The 27,966-nt window shown below is 36.0% G+C and overlaps 1 protein-coding gene across 22 annotated transcripts in view; it reads right to left on the bottom strand.

The window, feature by feature from the left end:
- Window positions 1-27,966, bottom strand: part of LOC110445068 (poly(rC)-binding protein 3-like) — a 253,951-nt gene that overhangs the window by 35,417 nt on the left and 190,568 nt on the right. For 19 of the 22 annotated variants that reach the window (XM_021489436.1, XM_021489426.1, XM_021489425.1 and 16 more), the window contains one exon: window positions 6,501-6,725. In XM_021489436.1, the coding sequence (XP_021345111.1) occupies window positions 6,501-6,581 (81 nt within the window). In that variant the 5' untranslated portion in view covers window positions 6,582-6,725. Of the gene's footprint in view, window positions 1-6,500; window positions 6,726-7,676; window positions 8,141-14,463; window positions 14,508-27,966 lie in introns of those variants that run through there. The other 3 variants (XM_021489433.1, XM_021489432.1, XM_021489429.1) reach the window with 3 other exon arrangements.

Here is a 27,966-nt window from a genome sequence, read left to right as displayed (position 1 = left end):
AATTGAATCACCACCCAGATTTGGACCAGTCTATAAGGTAAAAATATCAGCTATCAGATGTTACCTTGTTGTTGTTTATCATTCCAGCCGCAGACGACCACAACTGAAATCAATACTGGGCTTTACGCCATATCTTGGAATAAAATCTCTGATAACACTTTTAAGCATGCCGACTTGATTATGCTTGACTTTTCTAAGGAGAAGTGGTAATGATTTCACGTCTCCTAATGATGTTCTTGATCCCTATAATTTTTAAAACAATATTTGTCCATGTTCTTTTCATAAATGTAACAAATATCTGTCTGAAAACACAATTTGTAGTTGCCTTTGAACTTTTCATTTTAATCTGTTTTATTTTTCTAAAATCTGTCTTATCCATTCTAATACCTAGCGTAAACATGGAGTTTAATCCTCACTTTCAATTTAACCCTTTTAATCTGTTTTAAGGAAACGCTTAGCTTTAATCTAAACAAGTAAGTGACTGGAGGTTAACTGTGTTTGTGTAGCCATGTCCAGTAGGTACAAGTAGACAGGCCTCAGGTTTTGTTTAAAGTGTTGTTCTGCAAAATTCAAACTTCCCTGTGTATCCGTCAAAATATCAAACTTACAAAAACAAATTATTATCATTATTATATGAACAGATTCAAACTTTTTAAAGTAATGCTTCGACTTCTCCATTTTAGAGAAAAAAGACTGTTGCTTTCACATTGTACCATCCCTTTAAAACTTCCCACATTTGTTGAAATGGTAATACAAAAGTTCTAGCTACAAAAAAAGAATCCATCTATTTTTTCTCACTGGAAACCTCCATTATTATAACTGAAATCATGGCATCCTCACGTACAGAAATAAACGTAAACTAATCTGAAGTGATGGCGCTAAAGTGTCCTGTCCTGAACTGATTATACTAATCAATCTTTACGAATCTGTGCCCTACACGACATGGCAGCCATTTCCAGCAGGTGACTATGTTCTCTCTAGGGAAACTTTGTCTTGTCGAATCCTGTCCATCTAAGATTAGGGTTAGTGGCCACAATGGGACTAATGACTAAAAAAATCTAGGTTTCTGAACAATCTACCTCATATACTGTCACATGACCTGACATGATGTAAACCATAGGGATATTTTTTCTCGTTTTATTTGTGAGAACTTCTTTTCATAATTCTGTTAGTTTTATTTTCAACTTGGCGTTTGATATTTCAATATTCAAGATCCATTCAATTCAAAATTGGAAATAAGCATCACTGGTAGTGATGATGCTATGTCCAAAATTACAGGGTAATAACTTCAATTGATGAAAGCTAGCTTGAACAATTAAATAGGTTGATATGTGGTACCAGAAACCCACAAAGTTAAAAGTCAAGGTTAACGTTGACGATGAAGCTATCCTTGAACTGTCAAGTTCCCAACAACAACTTGCATGAATAGCAAGTAAAACACCTAAAGCGCTCAAAGTATTGGGCGAATTGGGAGTATTGGTAAATACTTAAAACAAATAATAGCATGAAATTCCATAGAAAGACGGCTGGGTAGTTGTCGGAAAATGTGCCGAACAGACGTTGTAAAACACCAAATAACTAAAGTTACAAGCGTCTTGGAGACATTGACACTGACTTTGTTATCGGAGGCACCTCCCCGAGGGGCAATTCTATGCCACCAAGGTCACTACCAACAGGTAGCTCAGACTAGGTTATCTAACGGTAGCAATCTTTGATTGCCCAAATGAATGATAGCAACGTGATCAGGAGGTAATAGAGAACAATCATCCCGAGTGCCTGTTCTGCTGTGACAGAGTCCCAGGGGAAGCTTTATTAGACAGAATGTGATATGGAAGATTGTGACCCAGCCATATCACAGGAAATCCTGGTCTGTCACCAAGCCATATACGACCACAAAGATCAGGCGTTCGGGGTCTGTCACCAAGCCATATATAACCACACAGATTAGGTTTTTGGGGAGGCATTTATCTGGCAGCAATTTTTATGGTGTAACTAACATAAAGGCAGTCAGAATTCATTAGGTTTTTGCTACTTAAGGATATGTCTTAATCCATAATTTTAAGTCAATATTGGAGAAAATTTTGTGCTATATTTTTTTTATATCTTAGTTGAATCCACAAAATCCTCAAAATAGATTTCATGTCTTGAAAAGTTAGGATTACAAATTTCAATAAAACTTTAAAATTGAAAATTTTATATAATGTATCATCAACCTTAAACTTTTCCATTTCAGATTCTGTGGAAATTTAAAATGGATTAAAAAAAATCTGGATTCCTTGCTGAATCTCTCAATAGTCCAAGGTATGAGACCTCTCCGACTAGTTCCAGATATCCCTGACCAACAAAAACAAATCCACAATCGGAGATGTTCCGTTGACATGACATAATTACGTTACGAAGAAATAATCATTACCAGTTCTCTGGTTTTAAGTGCTTTTACATTTATCTTCATTAATTTTGAAAACACGACTGTTGGCTGGAGTTATTTTGATTCTGTACCGGGACTTCAGTCTAGTACGATCACCTCACAAAGACCACCAATATGGTATTGATCTTCGTGTACTCTTCATTCCAATACCAGTACTTCATTGACACAAGAGGGCGCTATTCTAAGGCGACTTGTCATAGTTATAATTACCTGGTAATGCTGCTGGTGTGGGTTGTCACATGACTTTTTCTGTCATAGAGGCAAGCAACACTTCAAAAGACTTCCATCCAGCTAATTATACTGATTACAGCTACCCGTAATGCACTTCTCATGTTACTGCCCTTTAATAGAGCTCTCCAATGATAAAGGTAATTATGTCAACACATTCAATTTGTTTGGTCACCATATTAATTCCAGAACAGTGCTTGGTCATTCAGATGAATTCACTGAATGTTGGTATTTTGATGTTGTAAAAAAATTGATCAAACATAAAAATGATCTGTAAATCAAATCACCTAAATCAAAGAAGCCAGTTATTGTTATCAGACAGAAATCTAGGATAAACAAAAGCTACAGTGGAAAAGTACTGATAATACAATGTAAAATCACTCCTTAAAAAAAAGCAAGGCAAATTATATTTGCCATGGAAATTCAAAGTCTTCCATCAGTTAATACTAGGCAACATCAAAACTAGGTAACAACGTTATTGCTTTTTCTATTACCATATCCGACAATAACAGAATGTTCTTCAATACCAAATATGGAATCTGGTAACTCAGCCAAAATAGAACAATAGTTAGAAAATTCAATGACTGTAGTCAATGGTCAAAATAAAAGTTACAATGACCTAGTTTTGGCATGCAGAACCCTGTATCATACACATTTTGGTGACAACAGGTAACATAGTTTGAGGGAATGTGCTGGATAAGCTTTGGGTAGGAAGGCAGACAGAATGTAGAATACAAATGGATGTAATTTCAAATCTATAGCCCGATCGCTCGGTACCATTGGGGAATTAATTAAACAAAACCTAAAACACTATAGACTTCATCAGAGACTGTTCATTGATAAATTTTGAACGATTTCCAATAACATTTTACAATAAGCAAAAAGGGCCTGCTATGTCTGTTTGTTATTTCTATTACTGTTGGAAAAATTGAACCTGATAATTCATTCAAATGGACGATCAAATAACTCTTTAGTCAATATTACGAAAATGAATGGATTGTATTTTTTTTGTACATGCTTAAACAGTTGTGTTGTGTAATTAGACAGATAGTGTAAAAGCATTAAAGCAATTACCCTTATTTGCATAATTACACCTGGCTACGTTAATTACAGTACAGATAATGAGCCCTCCCCTTGTTTAATTACAACAAAGATAATTACCCCTCCCTGGAAGTAAATTACACCAGCTCACTTAATTTTGTTGGTTTAAAAAATTAAAGCGGTGTCTAAATTTAGGAGAATCAAAGTCATCAAAAAATGTCTCAGAATGTCAGGGGACTAGGTCCTACCAGTGTGTGTATACCTTTACAATGGAATTGAAAATTCCTATAAACCGAGCTGGTTACTTAATAATATAAATACAGTCATTCCAACCTGCTCATGTTTTTAACTCTATTAGGGACACCTGTGTTAAGAGACCACTTTTAATGTTCCCCCGATGTAGATATTTCTTTGTGATTAGAACCTGTTTAAAGAGACCAGTTATTTGACTTACGAAAGGGTGATCTCCTAGTACAGATTTGACTGATCAATGGTTGAAATCTACAGTTTCCACTATTTTTTCACCTTTTAACATGAAAAGAGACTTTGGCAGAACCCTTACTATGAATAGCATCAATCACCAATGTGACTAGGTCTTAAATTGGCCCGGGAAATTTCTAGAATCACAGATAAATTAATTAGGATCAGCTGTTAATTATAATTAGTGTCAAAAGCAACATGATAAACACTGCCAGCACGTTCCTTATCAATCATTAACATCACAATCTTTATTTGTTTGCTATTTAACACCTTTTTAGCAGGATATTTGTTTACAGCTCTCCAGTTGTATAATACATAAATACAGTGATAAGCGTGGACTCCCTCTGGAGGTGTTAAGAATGAGGCTTTACAGATAGCCCCTCTTCACGCCCATATCAATTTCCTAGTCTATAATTACAGGCTGACCCCTTGCTGTCAGTGCTGGTCCTAATAGGGTTCATTACCAGAGTAACATTATATCACATGGCCTGTATGCCACACTTATGGGGGGTTCAGTTACGCATCAGTATACACAGTTTACACAAGGTAAAGGGAGCCCCTGGGTATCTATGACTCAGAAGAGCAAAGGGATTGAGAAATACAAGGTAATGAGCTCCAGGTATCTTTGGCCCAAGGGATTGAGAAATACAAGGTAATGAGCCCCAGGTATCTTTGGCCCAAGGGATTGAGAAATACAAGGTAATGAGCCAGGGTATCTATAGCCCAGAAGGACCATTGGACTGAGAGACACAAGGTAATGAGCCCTGTGTATCTATCGCTCAGAAGGGCCAATGGACTGAATATCACAATGTATTCAGGGGTACCTAAGGCTCAGAAGGGACTAGGGGCAGGGGAAAACTCAGGCCAGACCTCAATCTAAGCTGGCCAAACCCTCAACCTTTTCTAGAGCTTATTGGTCTATAATAAAACTTGTTGCCACCAAGAGACGCTGTTTGATCATGTGCCTGAATGACATTACTAGAACTGTAATGACTGTAAACTTAGTCCCATCCTCCACCATTACCAGTTAAACGTGGTCCCGAGACTTGAGCGTATCACATTTATACATAGATGGCCGAGATGTACGAGTGTCTGTGAGGACTCCTGAGTAACAGAAGTGGTTTGTTGTTCAGTACAATGTGGGACAGAAAAAAGCTACGACTCTGGCATATACAGTTACAATGCTGGGGACCCTGGCAGAGAAGGTATTTACGGTAGTTTTGGCACATAATTGGGGATACTCGATCAGAAAAAGGATGTTTTCATGAGTGGCAAAATGACTTCACTTGCTTCCCTTCCCTTCAAAATATGAGCTTTTCAAATTCAGAAAAATGCCAACCCCATAAAAATGGAGACATAAGAAGTGCTTTGCTGTAAAGACAGCACTACAAATCTTACATAAAGACACGGCATGTACTTTTGTGAGTCACATAACCAGATAGAATAGGCTGTCACATGTTCTGCCAAGAATATTAAACCCCGAGGTGACATTAGTCAAGACCTATACCATAACAACACCAATCCTTATCAAGCTACACATTCCTCTTGATAGTAACAGTTGAAGAAATATATCGTTCTCCCTAAATCTATATTGCTAGCAAAGAATCCTGAAGTGCTATCAAAATATAGCAATATCTGTGTAAACATGGACAGAAAATCACCTGTATAATCTGACATAAAATCACCTGTATACTCTGACAACAGTCACATGTATAACATACAACTATCTTATTTACTGTTAATTAAATATATTTGAAAGAATGATATAATTACATGATAGATGTTATGTTGATATGAGAAATAAATAGAAATGTTGACACGATGGATGTAATGTTAAAATGATAAGGATATTGACTATATGAAAATGTTATGTTGACATATTTATCACATATGTGAATGCATTGTTGACACAATGTATAGTTTTTTTTGATATATGTATATGTGATGCTGACAAATGTTAGATGTCATGTTGTCATGTTCATGCAATATTGACATGATGTAAACTCTGTTGACATGATGTTGACATGTTTATACAATAGGTAATATTGACATGATGTAGAAATAATGTTGTCAAAATGTTGACAAAATGTGAATTATGTTTGACATATGTATATGCAATGTTGACGCAATTAAGATGTTAAAACACTGTAGACATGATGAAGACATATTGTTTATCTTTGAAATTCTGTCAAAATGTTGTTATACTGTTGCCATGTTGATGACATGATGAAGATATATGGTAATTGTGATGCAGTCAAAACTTAGATGTAATGTTGACATGTTGATGCAATGATGACATGATGTTGACTAAATGTTGACGTACCTTTCCCTGCATGATCATGCGGACAGTTAACATTGTGGTGGGTGTGGAGTCTGTCTGCACCATGGTTTTGTCTGTTGCCATGTCACGTATACCAATACAAAAAGGACCGTGTTTTCACACGTGAAGGGTTGGTGTGGAGGGGGGAGTCTATGGGACACTACGGGAGTCCGGGCCTTCAGGTCTGTGTAGGGTTATCACTGGGGCTTCTATAGTCTGCTAATCCTCCTAAAAAATATCAAAGTGAGGCAATGGTCAGCATAAATACAACAAAAGTATATGTATATACATACATAAATTTGAAAATCATTTTTTTCATGATTATCAATATTAAGACCAATGGCAGTATTATACTCTTGTTCCTTTGTTGAATACAAATCACTGGGAACTGGTTGTTGATTAAAATCAAAAGTAATGTCGAAAACAAGTGCTACAAAAATTCATACAACTAAGAGTTCATACCTAATAAAGACAGAAATTGCTTCTTCAAAAAATAAAAAATATTCTTGCACCAAGAATAACTCATCTCATATCTTTGAAAATAACTAACAAAACAAAGTCATCCCCATAATACTAAGCCGTTTTATGACCATCACAGCAGCCATGCTTTTGTATGGGCTACTAATATTGGCAAACAGACCAAGAGGTTAATATGAAGTCATGAACAGAAAAAAAAATTACCCACAATTTCAAGCTCTGCATGAGCACATGGTGACAAGTCTCTCTCGCACAAATTCTCCCAGTGCCAATCTGGCTTTGATTATAGCGCTCCAACGCCTTGTCTAACCTCCAACACAAAGTCACCACATGGCACAGCTCAACCACGCATTCTCATACAGATTTCTATAAATCTTAGTTCAACAAATCCTAAATAAGTGTCCGGTTTACAAACAGAATGCAGATTTCACCATCATCATAGTTTCACAAATTCTGGATTTTATTTGTTTAAATTACAGTATATGCTGTCATAAACACATCCACATGAGGCTATATATGATTTTATCATTCTATAAAATGCACCAACAAATTTTCAAAACATATCATATAAATGATTCAAGTTTCCATTAAGTTTTGATTTTCGTTTAAATTAGTAAATCTTTTTATTAAAGAACAGCACTGAATTCCTAATCGAGAGTAAGGAAACTCATTTGCTGTATACCGAAAACCAACCAATCTTACCTGACCTGTCCCATCGGCAGAAACTTTGGAGAATAAAATAAACTCACCAGTATCATAGCACTGGAGTAGAACAAATTAAAATCCAAAAGTGAAAACTTTTAAGACTTGAATCTCAGCACAACATATTTCTCCTGGTTGTCCACAACAACACAATCTACTCGACTACACAAGGTTTAATTAACATGTCCTCCACCATCAGCCTCTCAGGTCCTAGTGTGTCTTTGTAGGTGTATGCTGGAGATGTTGTCGCCACAATGAGCCAACTAGAGAATGCAGGGCTAAGAAACTGGCAACATCTGTTAAGAGTTCCTAAGTACAATCTACACATGTGTTACTGTGTCCCCCTCTACGGCAGTAAGAACGTGTGCTTTGTGCGATATGAGATATCCCTACTGCTTGTCAGTATATTATGCCACGCTTCCATCACTATCCTGCATCATCAAACCCATGTCCCCACTGCTTCCATACCACAGTATAACACTGAGTTAATATCTGCTATTTTTCTATCAACATTCTCCGTTGAGCAATGCTTCACTCAGTAGTCCTATGGTGCTGTTGTCATAACGTTGTGGCAACAAACAGTCACAAATTAACACATGTCGGCCAATTACTCTATACTTTTTGCCCCTCTTCTCCAACATCGGTCCCCATATCTCTATCATCACATCTTAATTTCCATCTGTTTGCTAAGAGCCTTTCCATTTCTTCTGGTCCAAACTTGCCACAGGATCAGTACCGTCATAATATAATCTTATTTTTTTCATTTTTTTTCAATTGGACCTTACCACTATCTACCTTTTAGAATTTTCAGCAAATGTCAATGAAAAATAATATCCAATAGCTGACCCAAAATTCTGTCATCAGAAGTGGTGTTTCCCTCTGGTTCTAGTAACGAATCATCAGATCCCTCCTCCTCTACCCTCAACAACAATTTAACACATTCTTTTGTAAACAAATCACGGTCTGTCAAGATCTTCTTCATTTATTGACAAATCTGAATGACCCTCCAAGGTGGACACTCATTTCCCCTGATATTTCTCCTTTCTACAGTGGAATGATAAATAAGAATGCCATTCACAGGATATAATTTGACCTGCCCAGAATTCCCATACAAAGCATTTGGTAAATATCACTGGTCTCATCTTTAGGCATGGATTCAAAGGTTGAACCCATTTTGTTTAACACTTACAGTTATAAAAGTGAACTCCTAAACTATAGGACAGGTAAATTCAACCAGATTACTGCATGACCTTTTAATAATTAAAATAATTCCGATCCAATTTAATTGACGACTAGGAATTCAGGATTGTTCACGATTAGCTAGCTCGTTAGATGTCAGCCAGGTAACAAATCACGGGAGGACATTCAAATTATTTCTAATTTCAAAACTCTCACAACTGAGCAGTTCACCACATTGCGATGTTCAAAAGCACTTGAGCCTGAGTGGAGGATTTTATTTTTTATAGCTTCATTCGTGCAGTTTTATTTCTGCGACTAATTCTCAGGAGTAACAGTCTTTGAAAAGCTGCTGTTTTAAAAATAAAACAATGTTGAAAATTCATTTCTGAGTCGTTAACCAACAATATGGCTACTGTCAATCAAATTCAAGGTGCCCCTAGGACGCCAATCTTAGAAATTATAGCCCAATTTCATGTGACAATTCCTCTTTACAGTCATCAGAATGTTTTAACTGCTGTAATTTCCCATGCTTCCTTGAAGATAGCAAGGACAGAATCATATAAAATTTTGAAAGAATAAATAGCAGATCTCAAGTCTTAAAACCCGATAATATCTGCCATACATTCATTCAAGACCAGGTAAACAGCCATCATTTGCAATTCTCTGAACAAGGTTTCTATTCAATGTACTAGAGAATAGAAACTGCTTGATGTATCATAACGTCATACATATCATTGGTATGCCTGATAATCTAGGTTGAGGGCAAGATTGGATGTCGCACAAATATATCAATGCTATAATAACACAATGCCAGCTCCTACATTTTGTATGTACACTGTAAAAGGATAGCCAAATAAATATCGACACACACTCGTTAAAACGGTTGTATCCCTGGATATCAACATATCAAACTAATTAGCGACATCAGTCGGCAATCATTAACATTTACATAATAATATCACATACCATGACAACACAATAGAGAGATAAAATCTTAAATCTTAGTGACAATGAAACTTCGTTGAACGAATGTCAACTTTACCTTTAACCTATGAAAACATAACACCTATTACGGAGTATTTCAATATCAAGGTAGATGTTACTTCCAGAAAATTAAAAAAATAATTATTGCAGCCATTACACCCAAATTTCAAATCAACTGAAATCATTAAATAGTCATAGATATAAAAATAACACAAATATAACTGCAATATTTATAGTATTCTTTCTCAAAAGTCTTCTAACAGGTTCTATACCTTGACTTACGATACTGTACCAGAATATGGATGTTGAGTGATCTAAGGGTGTTACACCTGGTACCAGATTCCACGACGATGAAATGCTGACATAATACTGTCCACTACGTTTCTATAAACCGGCTCATCACCTGATAACAGACACCTCGACAAACCCACACCAACCGAGATTCTAATCGATTGATATACTAGGACATTAATTAAGTACTCCCATCAGCTTCTCATACAACCATCAATACATTTCTGCTGTCCAACTGGGAATGAGACATGAAGCTGATCTTTCCTGTTTTTCATCACATTTGATTCAGGCCTACATAATACCAGCCATGGCACTAGAACTCATTAGTCCGCTGTACCGGAGATGATGCAGCATCAAATTTATGCCAGTTCAAGGTGAGCAGGCAATTATTACCCGGGAAATTCAGGTAAAGTATATTCAAAGAGTGTGTACAACACTCACCTGTTTCGCTGACGAGATATGAATAGAGGACGGAGCTCCATAGACATATGATAGACCTACCCCCTTCGTGTTTACATCCAGACTGATGGGCCGACTACAATACTGTCACCAGCCAATCAATACACCTACATTGAACAGCGATGACTGGATCAATTCTCCATAATGATACATGAATTCCAATAATCAATCTCAGCCGAGTACAATTAGGAGCAGTTGTTTTTACGCGGATTGAAAATATTTATCCTAAATAATAATCACACTCAAGGTTTGATTCACCTGCGATTGTAATCAGATGTAATAACGGCACCACAGAAGCAATTAGTTGACAATCCTAAACCAAATAGTCGGACAAAGCATGAAGCACTGACCATCAAGACATCGGACTGATAAGAAAATATTTTCCTACAGATTCCTACAAAATACCTGACCATCACGCTATGATGGAAACACAGGAAAAACCTGTTTCTTTCGCTGGATTAAACATTATGCTTCGACAAGCACCACATGCTCACCATTATAAAGCTACACGCTTTCCGACAAGAAAATATTGTTCTTTCACTTAGTCAATACATAGGCAGTGTTGGAGAAGAGATTTCAGCATGAGGAATTCTCTGGAAACAGTTCTCCATGAAAGGACAGCCGCTGACTGAGGCTGAAGGGCTGTGGTGAGCAGAAATCCAATGCTACCTGCTGTCAAGAGCCTGTATTAGACCAAGCAAGGTCTGGTAGTGATTTGGGAAAATTCCTCTGGCCAATCACTGTCAGTGCAGGGCTATAGGGGCGGACATGTGGTCCTTTGGGAGCAGTATATATTCTGCAATTCTGCTGACCCATAATTAACCAGATTATTACAACTCTAAAAGATTATCCGGAAACTTTCATATCAAATGTACCAATTTTACGATTTCCAGAAGCTATTTTCTTTTATTTTTCATTTTTAAGATCTAGATTTCCCTAAAGAATAATAAAGGAGATCACTTTGTAATGACTGATTATGGGATCATTTCACTCCTTACATATAAAATAAGTAGTTTGAATGTGGTCTTATTATGAACTGATAGAAATGCTGGTATCATGCAATATTAACAGTCCTGCAAGACACTTGGATGGTATCTTTCATACTGTGAAAAATAGGTTCAATTGACATTTTTTTGAATCAAATTAAAGAATATTTACCACACCGAGACCGTCAATTATCATCACCAATCACTTCAACACCAAATCTACAATACATCTCACACAAATCCAATTAATTAGCAGCAGATTTCTTTCTACTTGACTTCAGGCTGCAGTTGTATTTTCCAATCTTGCACCATGCAAACACCCAAGGATACATACATCTACCAACAACCCGACAGGACAAAGGAGGAACTACAGGACAAGGCTGGACTCCACAGAGATGTACCAACCAATATATTTATAATAAATTATACTGAATAAACAAAGACCCCCAGCAGTAGCTAGTCAAGATGTATATTACTCTGTGATATATAAGTCAGGTAACACTTCTAACAAACCGTGTATATCACAGAATTACCAAATATATCACCTGCCAGGCAATAACCTCGTTAGGAACAGCAGGTAAAACTATATCACAGGTAGAACACCAGGTATACAGATGAAGCTATATACTGAACTAAACACACTTGTCCCATACAGGTACAATACAACATCAAATGTTTTCTTTTATACAGAAAACATAAACTTAATGTGTGAATTGTCTTTTCAGTTTTACCCTAAACCTGAAAGTCATGGCAAGGTAAAATGTTGACAGATATATTGTTACCAGGTTTATAAATATAAGTTCTTTTTCACAATTCAATTACATCATTGCATTATATATCCAACGAGGACCAATAGGATTTTGTTTTACACAGGTATATCTGTCAAGCACACACAGGTAAAAACTTATATATGTTACAGTACAAATACCATCAGACCTAAATCCTTGGTTTTGTAAGATGAATTGAATAGTAAGACGCTAATCCGATGGTAGAATCTGACTCCAGTTGACGTGTCGGGATTAAGATGTGGCGAAATCAATGAAATAAACAAGCTTAGTTCTCACAACAAAGGCAGCCCTTCCATACAGATTATAACCAGAAATCTCCACTCTAATCCGCTAACGAAACATTTCAACCTGTTTTCACCGGAATCAATGAACTGGTAACATATCGCAATCCACAGAAAATATTTTTCCGACTAGAAATCATACAAAGTCTGATCATGCATGTCAAGTAACAGAAACAATGTTTTTTGTTGAATTTATATATAAAATCAGTTTCCATCATGAAATTGTACATAAATATATATTTTTTAAATTCTGCTGGAAGATAAATATTTCAAAACACTTAACGTATGTAAATTGTTTTAGATTTTAATAACAGTAAAACTAACTATGAAATCTGATACATCCGTGATGTAGAGCATTTACATAGTATTACTGATATAATTTGATCCCCATTACAACGGAGGATCGTGCTTCCTCCATCCATCCTTCCCCATACACAGAGTATTTTTAATATACAAACAAAGAATTATTGGTTGTTGTCAAGCATATTGATGTGCCTATGAAATTATGAGTTTCGTCGTCAAGCGTTTATATTACATTGAACCCTACTTTACTGAGATCCACACAAGCAAGATAATTTGAGGTGCTTCCATTATCGCGGATTTAACGACTAAATATGGATTTTCCTGTACTTTCCTCCTAGAATCAATATAACTATAGGATCATCCTTTTCTTACCTATAAAATTGACAGTTAGAAAGTTCATAAAACCCTTTGGGAACGAGATATTCTGTCTAATAAGAATTTTATGGATAATTCAAATTGAATATTCATGAGAAAAATAGTATACTACATGTTGATACATAAATAACCTCTTAAAACGAAACATTTCAAGGACTAAATCATTTAAAAGTTTTGTAAACAATAAACACATAAAATTTGTTGTACAAACATTTTCAAAGAGATGAACTGCATAATCTGCTTAGGTATGAGGATCAATCTTGCATGATGTAATAATAATTTAATTTCAGGATCTAAATGTGTCTTTACCAGTTCAACATTATTTTCATTTCTGAAATGATTATACATACACTTGATTGAATCACAATTATAAGACAACAAAACATCCTATTTACTGAAAAACTGAAATTATAAACTCTGGTAAAATTTTACCCTGATAAAATTAGCAATTTCATTTTTTGGTTATTATTATGTAGGCTCTTTTAATTTCATGGAGTCCATCGACATACAATAAAGGATTCATTCACAGAAATAGTTAACTTTGTTAAAATAATTAACTCTAGCAAATGAATGCAGTTTCAAATGATGTTTTTCTATTGTGTAGCTTTATTCCACGTTTATTGCACACATTCGTTTGATAAAATATTTCTTTGTTACATTTGGTTTACAGATATAGCTGATTAGTTCAACTTTGCCAATGTTTTATTTGAAAATAAACTACATGCATTTGACAATTTAACCTTAGTCCATTGTGATTGTAACTAAGTTGCAATTTCTTTGTAATTTATACTTGAACCAGCTACGGTGCCGAATGATAATAGAAGAAAAGGTCTTACCATGGTTTTTCCTGTTTCAGTTGAAGTTACTATCTATTGAGTACATATAGTAGAACATAGCCTTAAGCTTGTTCATGTCAGTATTAAAAAAGGAACAATGGCTAGTTATACAATAATGACATGTACATATTTGTGACAACACCTTGCTATGGTAACCATATATTCATATGTCATTTCTGACTGTTCTTTTTACAAGGTGTTATTGACCCACAGAATGACAATTTAAGAATGAAAACATAGGTGTTTTTCGTTAATAAAAGAAATATGCAAACATGTTTCTGTACATATGAAAATCAAAATCTTACCAAACACTACAGCTGGTATTCCTTAAATGCTAGGTATGGAAACTGCAGGTATACCCTTAGTGACTGACCACACTGCTTAGATTCACACTTCTGACCAGTCCTGGTATATATTGACCAGCACAGCAGGGGGATTATCAACACCTCACTTAGGGTGTGGATTAGCCTCACTGGTCAACCCTAAATTGACTAATGAACTGACCTTACTACAGAGCTACAAGTAAAATGAATGTAGCTGCATTATTATAGGGAGGTAGGTGAGGATGTTGTGGTACACAGGTGTGTGTCACCTGTACAATACCTGTATAACGGGTGTCACCTGTATAATACACAGCCACTGTAGCAGGAAGTATAGTATTCACTGATTTGAAATACGAGATTTAGACTTAGTGTCAAAACTATATTGGTATACAGTTCTGTATCACTATATTCTCACATAATTTTACAAGATATTTTCTGAAAAACAAAAACTGCATAGATTATATTTTAAGTAATTTAGGAAATGTCTAGATATCAGGCCTGTAATACAATTGTGTATTTTTAAAGGATTAAATAAACATGTTTACACAAGCTTTCTTATGTATGCATTCTGTAACAATTACCCCAATTACACAATCTACCTAATTACCCCGTAATTAGTGACCTACCTGTCCATTGTACTTGTCACTCGAGTATATCAAACAATTTTCACCTATGAGTCTTCCTTACTAAACCCATTTTTTACCTAGAAGTTCTTCCTAATTAATGAGTTTGACTTATGACTGAATTTCTTAATAGAAATTGTGAAATATATATATATTATTTTAATAATTCTATACAATTTAATTAATTTATTACAAAGATAATATTTGGTGTTGATATTAAATAATAGGTGAGTATACCTATGCAATTAGGGGACTGTAGTTGGGATAAAGAACTGTATAGGCTTTATTTTGCCTTCATAAAATATCTCACAATATTGACACATGTAACAGATTGGTTAATACATAAGTTCTATAAAATAATTTACATGTTGTTCATAACGCTATACTTTTCTTTCAATGACTAGTTTCATTAAAATGGAAAATTTCTTCCCAAAAGAAAAAATAATTAAAACTGTGAAAGAGACAGAGGGACTGAAACTTGCTAGCTCCATTGAGGCACTAGCTAGCTAAAATATGGTTTGTATTCTGCTGATGTTGAAGACAATGTAGATAGTCCAAATGGATTTTTGTTGTACCTTTCCTAGACCAACATAGTAGATATTTTCTAATCTGACACCAAACATCTTTCACTGTTCTTAGGTTAGCTCTGGGACCCCGGTGTCTAAATCAGAGGTAGGTGAGCCCCATAAAACTCTCCCCACAGTGCCTCCTAGTCAGGGATAACTGTCATTAGGGAGACAAGAGACAATTACAGCCCCGGCTGCTACAGTGCTGCAGTCGGTAATGGTAATTATTGGTCTAAATGCTCATAAACATTGCCTGTATATACAGCCCCTGGTCCACCCTTTAACAGGCAAAACATTCCCATCACCGCTAACAACTTCACACTCAAAAGTCTCAAGGTGTCTAGGACTTGAAACTAACATAATTTGCTTGGTTAAGTTCTCACTGCTGGATAAGTCGAACAGTACGAAAAAATAAAACATGAAACTTTTTTTGGAGGTGAAAATTCCCAAACTTCACAGCCCAAGACCAATAAAGGTACGGTGCCGTTTGTAGGGTTTAATTGTCATCAGGTACATATGTACAAGAAGGTGCCGTTTGTAGGGTTTTATTGTCATAAGGTACATCTGTACAAGAAGATATGCAACTGTGTCCACAGTAGGGCCCTGTCACTGATACAGTAGGTATATGGTACCAGTGACCTCATACTGAGGCAGGCTGCATGAGGACAAAGACAAATTAACTTATGGTGTAATTCAATGTCCCGACAGGAACTGTCTACCAGTCGTGATGTGCTTCATCCCATGCCACATTGTGTGTTGCTAAATTGTCTTGTTTTACACTTGATAATACTAAAACAACAATAGCAACCGTAAAGGTTCACCTGACCCAACAGAAAACTGACGATTGGTACCCTTATCTCTGGTGATGACCTTGTCAAAAGTTGGGCCGTCAGTGGCGTGGGGGCAAGACCAGGGAAAAATGACCTCAAATGTGTTTTTTCACAATGTCTTCAAATCTAAAAATCATATTGCTTACATTCAATTATTTATTATATCATACAACGTTGACCTGATTAGATGGAGTTAATACATTTTACCACAAATAAGCCAATGCCATCAAATATAGAATTAAGTTTGTTATATACATATAGAGGGCCAGCAGGGTGCAAGCCCAAGCCTTTTAGTGGCGCCAGTCTCACAAATGTAATGTCTTTGAATTGACTCATTCATTTAGGAATTAATGAGTTTCCTTTCAAGAAAATTTTCCATAGGAAAGCATTAACTCAAGCTATGAAACCTTACTTAAAGAAAATGTTTTGCAACTCCAATAATGCTGAAACTGGGGAAAAAACATTTATGAAACTACAGCCAGATACTATGCAGTAGGATTATCCACTATCTGTGGCCTTATCTCTTTTGGCTTGACAAAGGTGAAGTACAGCAGATTAGGAACTGGTTATCCAGGGGGATACGGGACCTATAATGCTGATTACTGTAGTAAAGGGCAAAGGGTTCAGACCACAGCTTAAAAATCTTACTCGCGTTGAGATGCTCCTTAATTTATCATTGAGGAAAGTATTGGTGATGCTTAAATGTGATACAAATGCAACAGAAATGTACAGTACTATATCTTGTGGCAATCTTCACGGAGACCACCGCTTATCATCAATGTGGTAGGACATTATGTTGCATGATACTTAATATCTATTCTATGACTGATGGGAGTGTATCGCAATTTTATCTATCAGTTCCTTTCTGTTGCACAGAATCCACCTACAGTATCAATAGTGATGCAGCCTTCAGTTTTCATTGCCATTTGAAGGTTGTGTAGGTTGACAAAAACCGAGAAAATGCCGAGAGTTTGAATCGGGAACAGATCACTGGTCACTCCCCAGCATATCACTGATACTGTACATGTGTCAAGGTTTCATCGTTTCCAATTATCACTTTCTAAATTGAATTGTCAGACAAGCCGACAATCCATTACATTAATAAGAACATTTGTCCATTAATATTACTACACAATGGTTACCATAATAACCTCTGGCAATGTGACCTTTGACCCAGAGATAAGTTCTGAGATAAAGGCCCAGGTGATTATTGATTGGACAGTGGTTTATTGTTTCGGTGTGATGTTGGAGATGATGTAGGTACCTGTTCGTAATTACGCTATTTCCTGTCTTGACAGAAAGGGACCATTTTCCTCAACTGATATTGGACAATTGCAGGAAATTGGATCGTTACCTGGTAAGGAAATCATTAAAATCAATTTCTTGGTAGATCAAATGATGACTAATGGCTGGGGTGTTGTCTTTGTCTACTGCCTTTCTCCGCACAATCGCCAGCTTCATTAGCGGGGAGACATTTGACACGAGAGAATATGCATGCATCTTGTCACAATATATACAACCACTCAGTGGCACATCTACATCACACCGTTTATTGTGTCTTGTGCATATCCTTCATTAAAAGAGAATGTCGTAAAACTTGAGAATCACTAGAACAATCTATACTGGTACGATCACTTTGATTTGAATAGGATCTATCCACAACTACAATGTCTACTACCTTACAGAGTCATTAAGATAATAACGAGACCCACAGACTCTGTACCTGCATTCCGCAACAAGGATACGGCGAACATGCAGTACTGACAATTGGATTGCCATTTTACAGTAATAGGTCTTTTGGAAAAGGCAGGAATTTGGTATGTGTTGTTATCCCAATGCTAACGAACCAAATAATATAAAGAACAGACCTAGTAGCTTTCTGATAAAAAATTCAGAGTTTAGCAACTAATTTTCAAAATGATTTTAAATTGCAGAAAATGGTTATATACATTAACTATTCATGAAACCACAAGAGATAAGGTACATATAGCAACATGCAACAATTTGTATCCTGACTTTACAGATGTGACAGAAACTATGATTGGCAGGTATAAGTCTAAAACATATCTGACAGAGTCTGTCATTCGATGATCAGAGAACCACAAGTATTATATAAGAATATGCACAGACATGAGGAATTTGTTGGGTTTACTATGAGCAGAACCTTTTCTTAGGCTGGCACCCATTCTTGTAAGTGACGTAGTCACTCTCTAGATTACTATACACAGAAAACAAATGTTCTCTACGTCACCAACAACAATAACACTCACCTGTTCACTAGCTAGATAATGGCTTTAATAACTAATGTTCAAAGATGAAGCATCAGAATTTAGACTGAATATCATTTAGTTTATTAACAAAATGAGTCGATACTTCCTAAACCATATCAGCTCGTAGCCCTAGGTACACATTTCACAGTGTGTAGAAATTTTATCACATATGGCTGTGATTTTATTATCAAAAGCAATGAACCAGAAAGATTTTTTCTAATTTGACAATAAAAGAGACAACAGATTATCTAGATTCTGATTAAGATACGATAACTCACACATTTTTGTTCAATCGATTCCAGTCTGATCTTGCGTGCCATATTCAAGTATGCGTACACAATTTCTGCTGAAGGAGATTGAAAATGATTGCCCAACACTACGAGTGCTGGTCACAATTATGTCAATTGATTTTATCCTAGATAGTGAAATTAATCTTCTAATCCAATCCTAGTCTGTTGCCTCTGATCTCTTCTTTCTTTTTCTCAAAATTTTATCACAAGCTGCTGAAACTATTTAGGCTTTTTCATCGGGTTTTCCTTCGATCTATGCATTGACAGTGATACATCAATATTCATGATATAATACATTATTATAATTCATTCTGGAAGTATCTTCTCAATAGTCACATCGCAACTATATTTTCCTACAGTTGTTGATATAGTTTATATGGTATAAGCGGACCGTATATGACAACGGTCTGTCCAGCTGTTACACCCACTTTGCCACTATACCTGCTAAAGGAGTGACCTGAAGTTGTCGATTCACAAAGACTCTCCCTGGTCTTCTTTGCGTTTGAATTAAAAGAGATTATAGCTCTTTATGANGTGTTTAAACACGAGGCCGTATTTATTGTTCAGCCATTTAGCAATTTACACCAACCATGATTCAGTCATCGCACAACGACGTCCATCGTCCGCACAAATGTGTGCAAACAATAATCGTCCAGATTTCAATCGTTCGCACATCGTGCATACATTGTGCACACTCTGTGTGCACACTGCACATCGTGTAACGTTGTGCGTCCCCACAACTGTATGTATTGATAAATAACCAAGAGGCCCAAGGGCCTTAGCGGTCACACTGAGTTACATTATTGGTACTGGTAACTCAATTTCATTGTTGAGATGTGATGTGGAAATCAACATGTAAACTAATTTTTTTTAAGTGAAATACAATACTTGTCATGTCATCAAAGGATAAGAATTTTGAAATATTGGTAAATTTTCCTTTTGGGTCCCGCCCTAGCCCCTGGGGATTTGGCAGGAATCCCAATGTAATACCCTCATCCACCAAAGACGATTCTGACCAAGTTTGAATAATTATCTGCTGAAAATGGATAAAATATACCCAAAAGTGTTATTTCCCTATATAATTATAAACTATAGTAAACTTAATTTTCCCTTGGATGCCCTGCCCTGGCCACTGCGGTTTGGGTAGAATCCCAATTTTACAATTTATAACCATCTTCCTCCAAGGATAATTCTCACCAAGAAAGAATGATTTCCTACAGAAAATTGTCAAATTATACCCAAAAGTGTTATTTCCCTATGTATAAACTAAAGTAAACTTTACCCCCTCTCCAAGGGAGAATGCATACAAAATTGGTTCCCCTTTACCCAAGGATGCTTCCGACTAAATATGGAACTAATCCTTTCTTTCCTACAGAAGAAGAAGGATTTTAAAGAATTTGCTNTAACTTTACCCCCTCCCCAAGGGAGAACGGATGGCCCAGGGGTCCTGAAATTTACAATTTAAATAAAGCCCCTGAAGATCTTTTTATCCATGCACAGAAGATTTTTGAAATATTGGTTAATTTTCCCTTTGAGGTCCTGCCCTGGCCCCAGGGGTTGGGATAGGAATCCCAATTTTACAATTTTGTAGCCACATTTACCAAGGATGATTCTGACCAAGTTTGAAAAAATTCCATCCACTGGTTCTTGAGAGGAAGTTGAAAATGTAAAAAGTTTATGCACGACGGACGGATAGCGATTAGAATAGCTAGGTCACTTTAGCAAAGCTCAGGTGACCTAAAAATAAACATATACACTCACAAATTATATAATTCCTCCAGAACCTATCTTGTCCAACTTATGTTTGTTTTATATATACCTGATGTATTACAGCGTTAGTCAAATACCTGTATTACAGCATTAGTCAAATACCCGTATTACAGCATTAGTCAAATACCCGTATTACAGCATTAGTCAAATACCTGTTACATTCTGATTAGCTGCCCCTCGATTATCTTTGATTTCAATCATCCATAAATAGCTCGCTTTAATACTGTACAACTAGGTATCCCAAAGCCCATGCACTTATCCAATATATCCATCTCCCATTAGGTTAAAGATAATCTGCTCTCCACTTTACATCATTTTCACATTATAATATAATTGTGTATCAATATCTTCTATTTTTTCCCACCTCATAAATGACTAGTGGACTACCTGTTCTTCAATATCAGCTGAGCGCTGCCTCCTCAGGCAGGGTATCTCATTGTAATCTGATAAAGAGACGACATTATCAGACAGCTAAACACACATAACTAGACACACAGATTGTAAATAAGTATTGGACCTGACAATGGATCATCTCCACAAGTCATGTTACATAGTAGTACTAGAGATAACCTCAACCCTGCCACTATAAATATGTCATATTTAACAAACTAGTGCAACACTACAAATGTCTAACTTAAAACAAAATCAGAGCCGTCGTTTATGTAAAAAGACATTTTTCAGAACCGTCAACACAACTCGAAACGGCATTTAGGCCAGTTTTCTATGTAACAAGAAATATATCTTTACTTGAGATTTGAACATTTTATCACCTTCTGGGATGGGACATCTATGTACATGGCAATATCTGTATATTTATTACACCAGTATTACAAATAAATACAGAGGACAAAACTGAACATGGATATCTAACCTTGAATATATGTTACCCTCAGTAAATAGAGTATTATATTATCTTCAGGTGGACCTATATCCCATGTAAAATAGTTTTCATTTTTTTTTATTTTTTTATATATAATTTGAGTACATACCTTATAAACTCATTCACCCTTAAAGTCACATTTGAACCTTACCAAATCAAAGACTTGTCAAGTCCAGTTGAAATATGGAGGGTTGGAATCAGTTAAAGCTACATGGGTAACATAGAATAACAAAGTATCCTAACCTTGATAAGTGTATACAGCTTCACAAGTCCAGCCTTCCTCAAGTCACAGCCCGCTACGTCACGTATAGTCCAAAGTTGTATGACCAGTGAACACAGGGAAAGCCAGATCTTTTGGGGGTCATGGGGAGTCTGAGTTGAGTTAGGGCACAACCAACTTCTCACAGGGGGGATGTAAGGGACAGAGTGGTCCCTACAAGGGTCATTATCTAATCCTGCTGTTTGATGGCTATCTGGAGGGGATGATACCTCTATGTGATGGACACAGTTGTACCATAAACATATTGAACTCTGACCCTCTCCAATACCACACTGTGAGGGCCGCATACAGGACAAGATACTCAGAGCTAATACCTCACTGTTGGAAAGGCATACAGAACTGGAGACAATGAATCTCTCAATTAACTCAATGTGGGGAAGGCATGCAGTCAGGGAAGGAATACTGGCTGTTTCTAATATCAAACTGTGTGGATGGCCTACAGGATTTCAGCCTTAAATTACGTACTGAAATTTCACTAAATTACCTATTTAATTGTAGTTGATTTTAGTGGAAGAGGAGTCGAATATGCAGAATATCTGTGATAGGCATTGAGTGTTTAAAAGATTATCAAAAATCAGTTGGAATATACGCAAATTACTCTTTACTGAAACCCAAACAATGTTACGACATAATTTCTCACAACGTAATATCTCTCCACGTAGTAATTTCTCTCGGGGTATATCTATCCCATGGAGTGATATAATACTTATTATACAGTACCTACCGTTATAATACAAACTGTGGATTTATAATGTAATCTATCATTACTCCTATACTTCTAAACCATATACTATGTAATACACCACAAGATGTATGCCTACACAATTAGTTCGCCTCCTGTGTCTAAACCAAAACCTGCTGATAGTGTCTTGGTGTCACCGATTGGTTAATTAGGGATGCTAGACGCTGTCTCCATGTCACTGATTGGCTAATTAGTGAAGCGTGATGGATTTGGCAGCTATCCTCCAGAGGATGTCTCCCTATTTCCAGTGATTTGTTATCATTAAGGTATAACCCCGCTGCTTCCAGTTCCAGAGTATATATCCTTTTCAAATCTTCAATGATAAATGATAACTGAATTTCACTCGAGCTTTTTTTTTAAGTACAATAATGTCGTCTGTGGGAGGTGTGCATACAGTTTGAGAAATAAACCAAAAAATCTGTTTAAAAAGATTTCAAGACTTTTGATTCATTTTAAATGATTCATGTCTTTTCTTTGTTCAACTTTGCAAGTTCAGTACAGATACATTTGTTATAAGGAAGGACTTGATGTGTCTTGTTGCTCTTTTAGTTCGAAACAAATGGTAGTGGAAGTGCTTGTAACGTACTAAAATGGTGATATCAGAATTTAATGACATTTCACAGCAAGTTAACTTGTAAGTGTGCATGGTCACATTGGCTTAAATAAATACCGGACAAATTCTATTTATGACAATTTTTGTTTTTCTTCACACTAAATATACCAATAGTCACGATATTTATTTTGTTCTCTTTTAGATAGATTAATACCCACTGAAGGAATTTATACAAAAATCATCTCAAAAACAATAAGAGGACATTTAATAAAAATATTTGTATGATATGACTCTTCTAAACCCCTCCCTATCTTGACCAATTCTTTACCCAACACAGTAAACAGTAGGGAGAACTCAAAGAATTTTCTCTTAGACTTAAATGTCTTACATTCTTTTTTTAAGACAAAATCCAACAACATCAGCCGTGAAAATCAGAGGATTTATAAAATCTCGCACACAATACCATCAACTTGTAGTATAAGCATGGATAATAAGTCTGAGAGATCGACACACCTATAGATTTCTCAACAGCTGTTGACACTCAGTCAAGTAGTTCAAGAAGGAACAATACCACTAATACACATATTATACATTTAATTAAGAGTTTCCAATTGATATTTTCCACAGAATCGGGGAAAAATATTGATGTCAAGACGAAAATTTCATGAAAACTGGAAGATGATCAAGGCTCACAGATTGGGGTTCATGTTCTTGAAAATCTTTTTGAAAGTCTTATAACGACAGAAATACATTTAAAGTCATCAAAAGTTAGAGACATATACTACGCGTGAACTTCTGAATATGATCAAGCTTTGCAAGGATTTCAGCCACTTGATATAAAATGGTAATATCTTACTGTACGTTTGATTTCACACCATCTGTTGTACATCCAAACCTAGGTGTTGATACAACCTAATCATCCAGAATGAAGAGAAAACTTGAGAAAAGAAAAATAAAGAGATTTTCCTGTTGCCCTGTCTGTAGTGAGCCAGCCAGCCACCCTGAACAGGTGTTCTTCACAATCAAATGAAATGACGAATCAAAATATAAATCAATTCATTATTTTAGTGATATTTCATTTTCAGATTTTCTTTTTTCAGTTTAGATTGTATAACCAAGAAAAAAACAACAACAATATTTTATTATGTCACATAACAGAACTACATACAAAACTTCTTTTTTTATTTTAAAAAATTATCCAAAGTCATAATCTTTATATTTGAATAATGTCTGTTGAAATGAAATCAGACCGACTTACCAAGATTAATCGGCTTATTATACAGTATATACCGAAAAAGCTGTGTGCACTTTGAAATATAAACATTCCCCCCATTATCTTTATATTATCTTTATATTATAGATGTTATGAAGCACCATGCGACCTCAGCCGCAATGCTGTGTGAAATCTTCTTGCGTCACAGGAACTGTTTTCCTTGCTATGAAAAGAACTGCATATTTTATTGCATCTGAAACTTTTAGCAAAGATCTTTAGTGCACAAGAATTTTGAAGAAAGATATGTGATATCTAAATGTTCATACAATCAGCCGACTTATCTCAAAACTAATGACTTGAATTAAATATGATAATGAATATTCAAATTGATGTTATTATTACACTGATAGCGATGCTAAGATTAAGGTGGGCAGTGTCAGATTTCACAACGAAGCACTTAAATAATGTATTGATCAGATTTTATCAAACTTAAATATCAACACAGATAAAATGGTTGTGTTACACAGCTATATTGTCACACACATAAATATGAATTATGCTTACACACAAGTATCTTCTGACAAAGATATTGTTGTTTAAAACAATCGATGTCCAGAAGCTGACCAGACCTGTGTATATGTAATAACATTGGAGTTATCTCTAATTAGAGTTTCATTAATCACAACAGGTTATTTAAGATAGCAAGCATGGACGGAGAGGAGCTTGGGGACCAAGCTACAGGATATTAGGATCAGGTTTTATAAGGTCATCCTCGGCAGGAAATGAGACCAGAGTAATGAGGGCTCTAAGTATGGACCTGAAAGCCATCCCATAATATTTAGAAAAAAGATCCCTGTGAATTGCTAATTGGCTAGAGTCATATATATCATAGAGTCTGTACTTACATTCTCATAAAGCTCTGCAGTAGAGAATGGCATTGGATGGCATGTTTAAAAGAGTTAAAAGATGAGCTCAGAAGCAACTGTATCCTTTTGATAGTTGATCTCGGTTCAAAGACATACAAATCAAAACGGTTTTACCCACCAACCACCTCCAAATACCAGGTAGCTCTAGATCTGTGTAACTTATGATATGGTTTAGTTATATAGTATAATTGCTCATGTGACCTGCATATGTTATTCTCACAAGATTAGCAGCTAACCGCTAGGTTACAGTAACCTAGATATTTTTTAATTCAGTATCCTAGGTAACAGTGACCTACATCTTATTTTCAGCAAATTCCATGTGGAAAACAATAGACCTGATTCTTCTCTCACTGAAGTTGCAACATGTGGCATATAGTTTCTTTCAGCTCATAAATCTCTATCAAGCTGAGTTCTTGCCCAATCTGTGTAATATTCACCACTTAAACAAAGCAAATCAATAATTTAAAATTGTGCGGACAACGAATTAGGACCAAGGCATCCCTAACATTTAATATTCAAAGACATTGTCTGATGAGGTCCAACGTTTGTTCCTTGATGTGTCCATTGTGTCACGGTAATGATGAGACGATGTTCCATGACAAAGGACCTGGACCATACTAATTGTGTGGAGGAGGAGACTGGGAGGCGGAGACTCGTACCATCACTATTATCATACAGTGTGGTAAGCACTCGACAAAGGAACTCGATCACCTTTCCATATCTAACCCATGTTAAATGCTTATCAATTAGGGTAAAATTCGGCTATTATTATATATGTATATATGTGTGGCAAGCACTTGACAAAAGGGACCAACCTCTCTAAACCTACCCTAAGTTAGACCCATCATTACAGCAAAATTCTGAGTCAGGTTAGCAAATTCTTGTGAGTTTGAAGCTGAACAATTAATGGTAGATGTATATAATGTTCGTTAGGGAAAGTTAGCAGTTAATTGGAAGTGTAACATTATACTCTTTGATAAGCTCAGCTAGGTCGTTAGAAACATTGGTATTCCTGTTCACAACCTGGTTACAATTTAACATGTCAGAAAGTGTGTACAAAAAGCAATCATAATTTATTCCGCTAAAATTTATATCAAATACCTAGGTAAAAGTTTCGACAATTCAATTAATTCCAATTCATTACCAAACGCTCAATGCATATAGGTTTAGGGAACACCTGATGAACAAGGATGTTTAAAGAATAGAGTTCATTTATCAGAATTTCGACCTATTAATTATAAACTTCCAATTGACATGCTTACCACATGGTATTGTCATACTCATAACAGTGGACTTGTAATATTATGTAAATCTTTGTCTTCAAGACTCTTAGTCCATATGAACCGAACCAACGGAAGTGGAGACTTATCCCTATAATGAGACCATTTTTACGAGGCGAAGACATACGTTTTATGGGGACTAATTTCTGAGCACCCATGTTTGACTGAGGAGAATAGGAGTAAGTGGCTGATGGTCATCAATGTTTGATGATAGCCCAGACTATTACACTGTCCTCCCTATAGTGTAAACGACAGATTGATGTGTGTAGTCAGTCCAGGCCTGGGGTGGAAAATCAGCTCACTCCATGGGCCACTCCTAGAGCTACAGATTGGCAGTTGCAAATCTAAATATGAAGCTATTGGAGCTTGCTCAGAATTTCACATCTACAACAAATTAAGGTTTCGTCTCTCTGTTGTTTTAATATTAGTTCCCACTTATCACTACTCAAATTTGATGCATGGGTAATAAATCCTGTTTAATTAACAAAGCTGTAGGCAGACCTCTCATGGCATCAATCATTTTCTATTTTTGTGAAAACCGTCTTATATCATAACAAGTTCTGTGAATGCAATGATCATGACGTACTATACCTGTTACATAAGTGACTTGTATTTGTAACCTTGTACTTTGTGCAGTGTTTCCATGCTGCATAACATACCCTATGTGTTACACACTTAAGATAATTCTGTGTCTGCACCAGGATGCCCTATTGGTGTGTCGCTAACCCTACACTGATAGCATGTTAATTAGTGTAGCCTCCGACCTACCCCCCTCTCCCCCATGACGAGGAAAACAGCCCGTACCATCTGTTTCAGAGGTAGAACATCCTATCATCACTTTGTATATATAGATGCAGTTTGCATGTAAATCTGGAGCCAGTGGAGTCTGATATTTTTTTTGTTTATAACTAATGATAATTTTTACACCGCTGTGCCAAGATTATAGATGATGAAACTTTCCGACAGAGAAATAAGATTGACCGACAAAGCTTTGTATGTCTGACCCTAAATATATAACTATTCAGAACCTACACTTAGTAAGAAGTTAAGTGAAAATGTTTACATATAAATTTTACTTTTCATGACTGATGATGTCTGATTGTATTATAAAGCTGTTTAAATCTGTATCTATTTCTATCCTGTCAGGTTTACAATAATTGTACATAGATTTGTGTCCAAGGTTGTACACATCAATCACACACACACCCTCCCCCTTCTGCCTACATCCTTAACTTGCACATACTATTCAGTGATACTTGGCC

Source organism: Mizuhopecten yessoensis, unplaced genomic scaffold (assembly GCF_002113885.1).
Source record: "Mizuhopecten yessoensis strain PY_sf001 unplaced genomic scaffold, ASM211388v2 scaffold2711.2, whole genome shotgun sequence".
In the NCBI taxonomy this organism is placed as follows: domain Eukaryota; kingdom Metazoa; phylum Mollusca; class Bivalvia; order Pectinida; family Pectinidae; genus Mizuhopecten; species Mizuhopecten yessoensis.
Note: the sequence above shows the minus strand (reverse complement) of the source record. Positions and strands in the feature narration are given on the sequence as shown.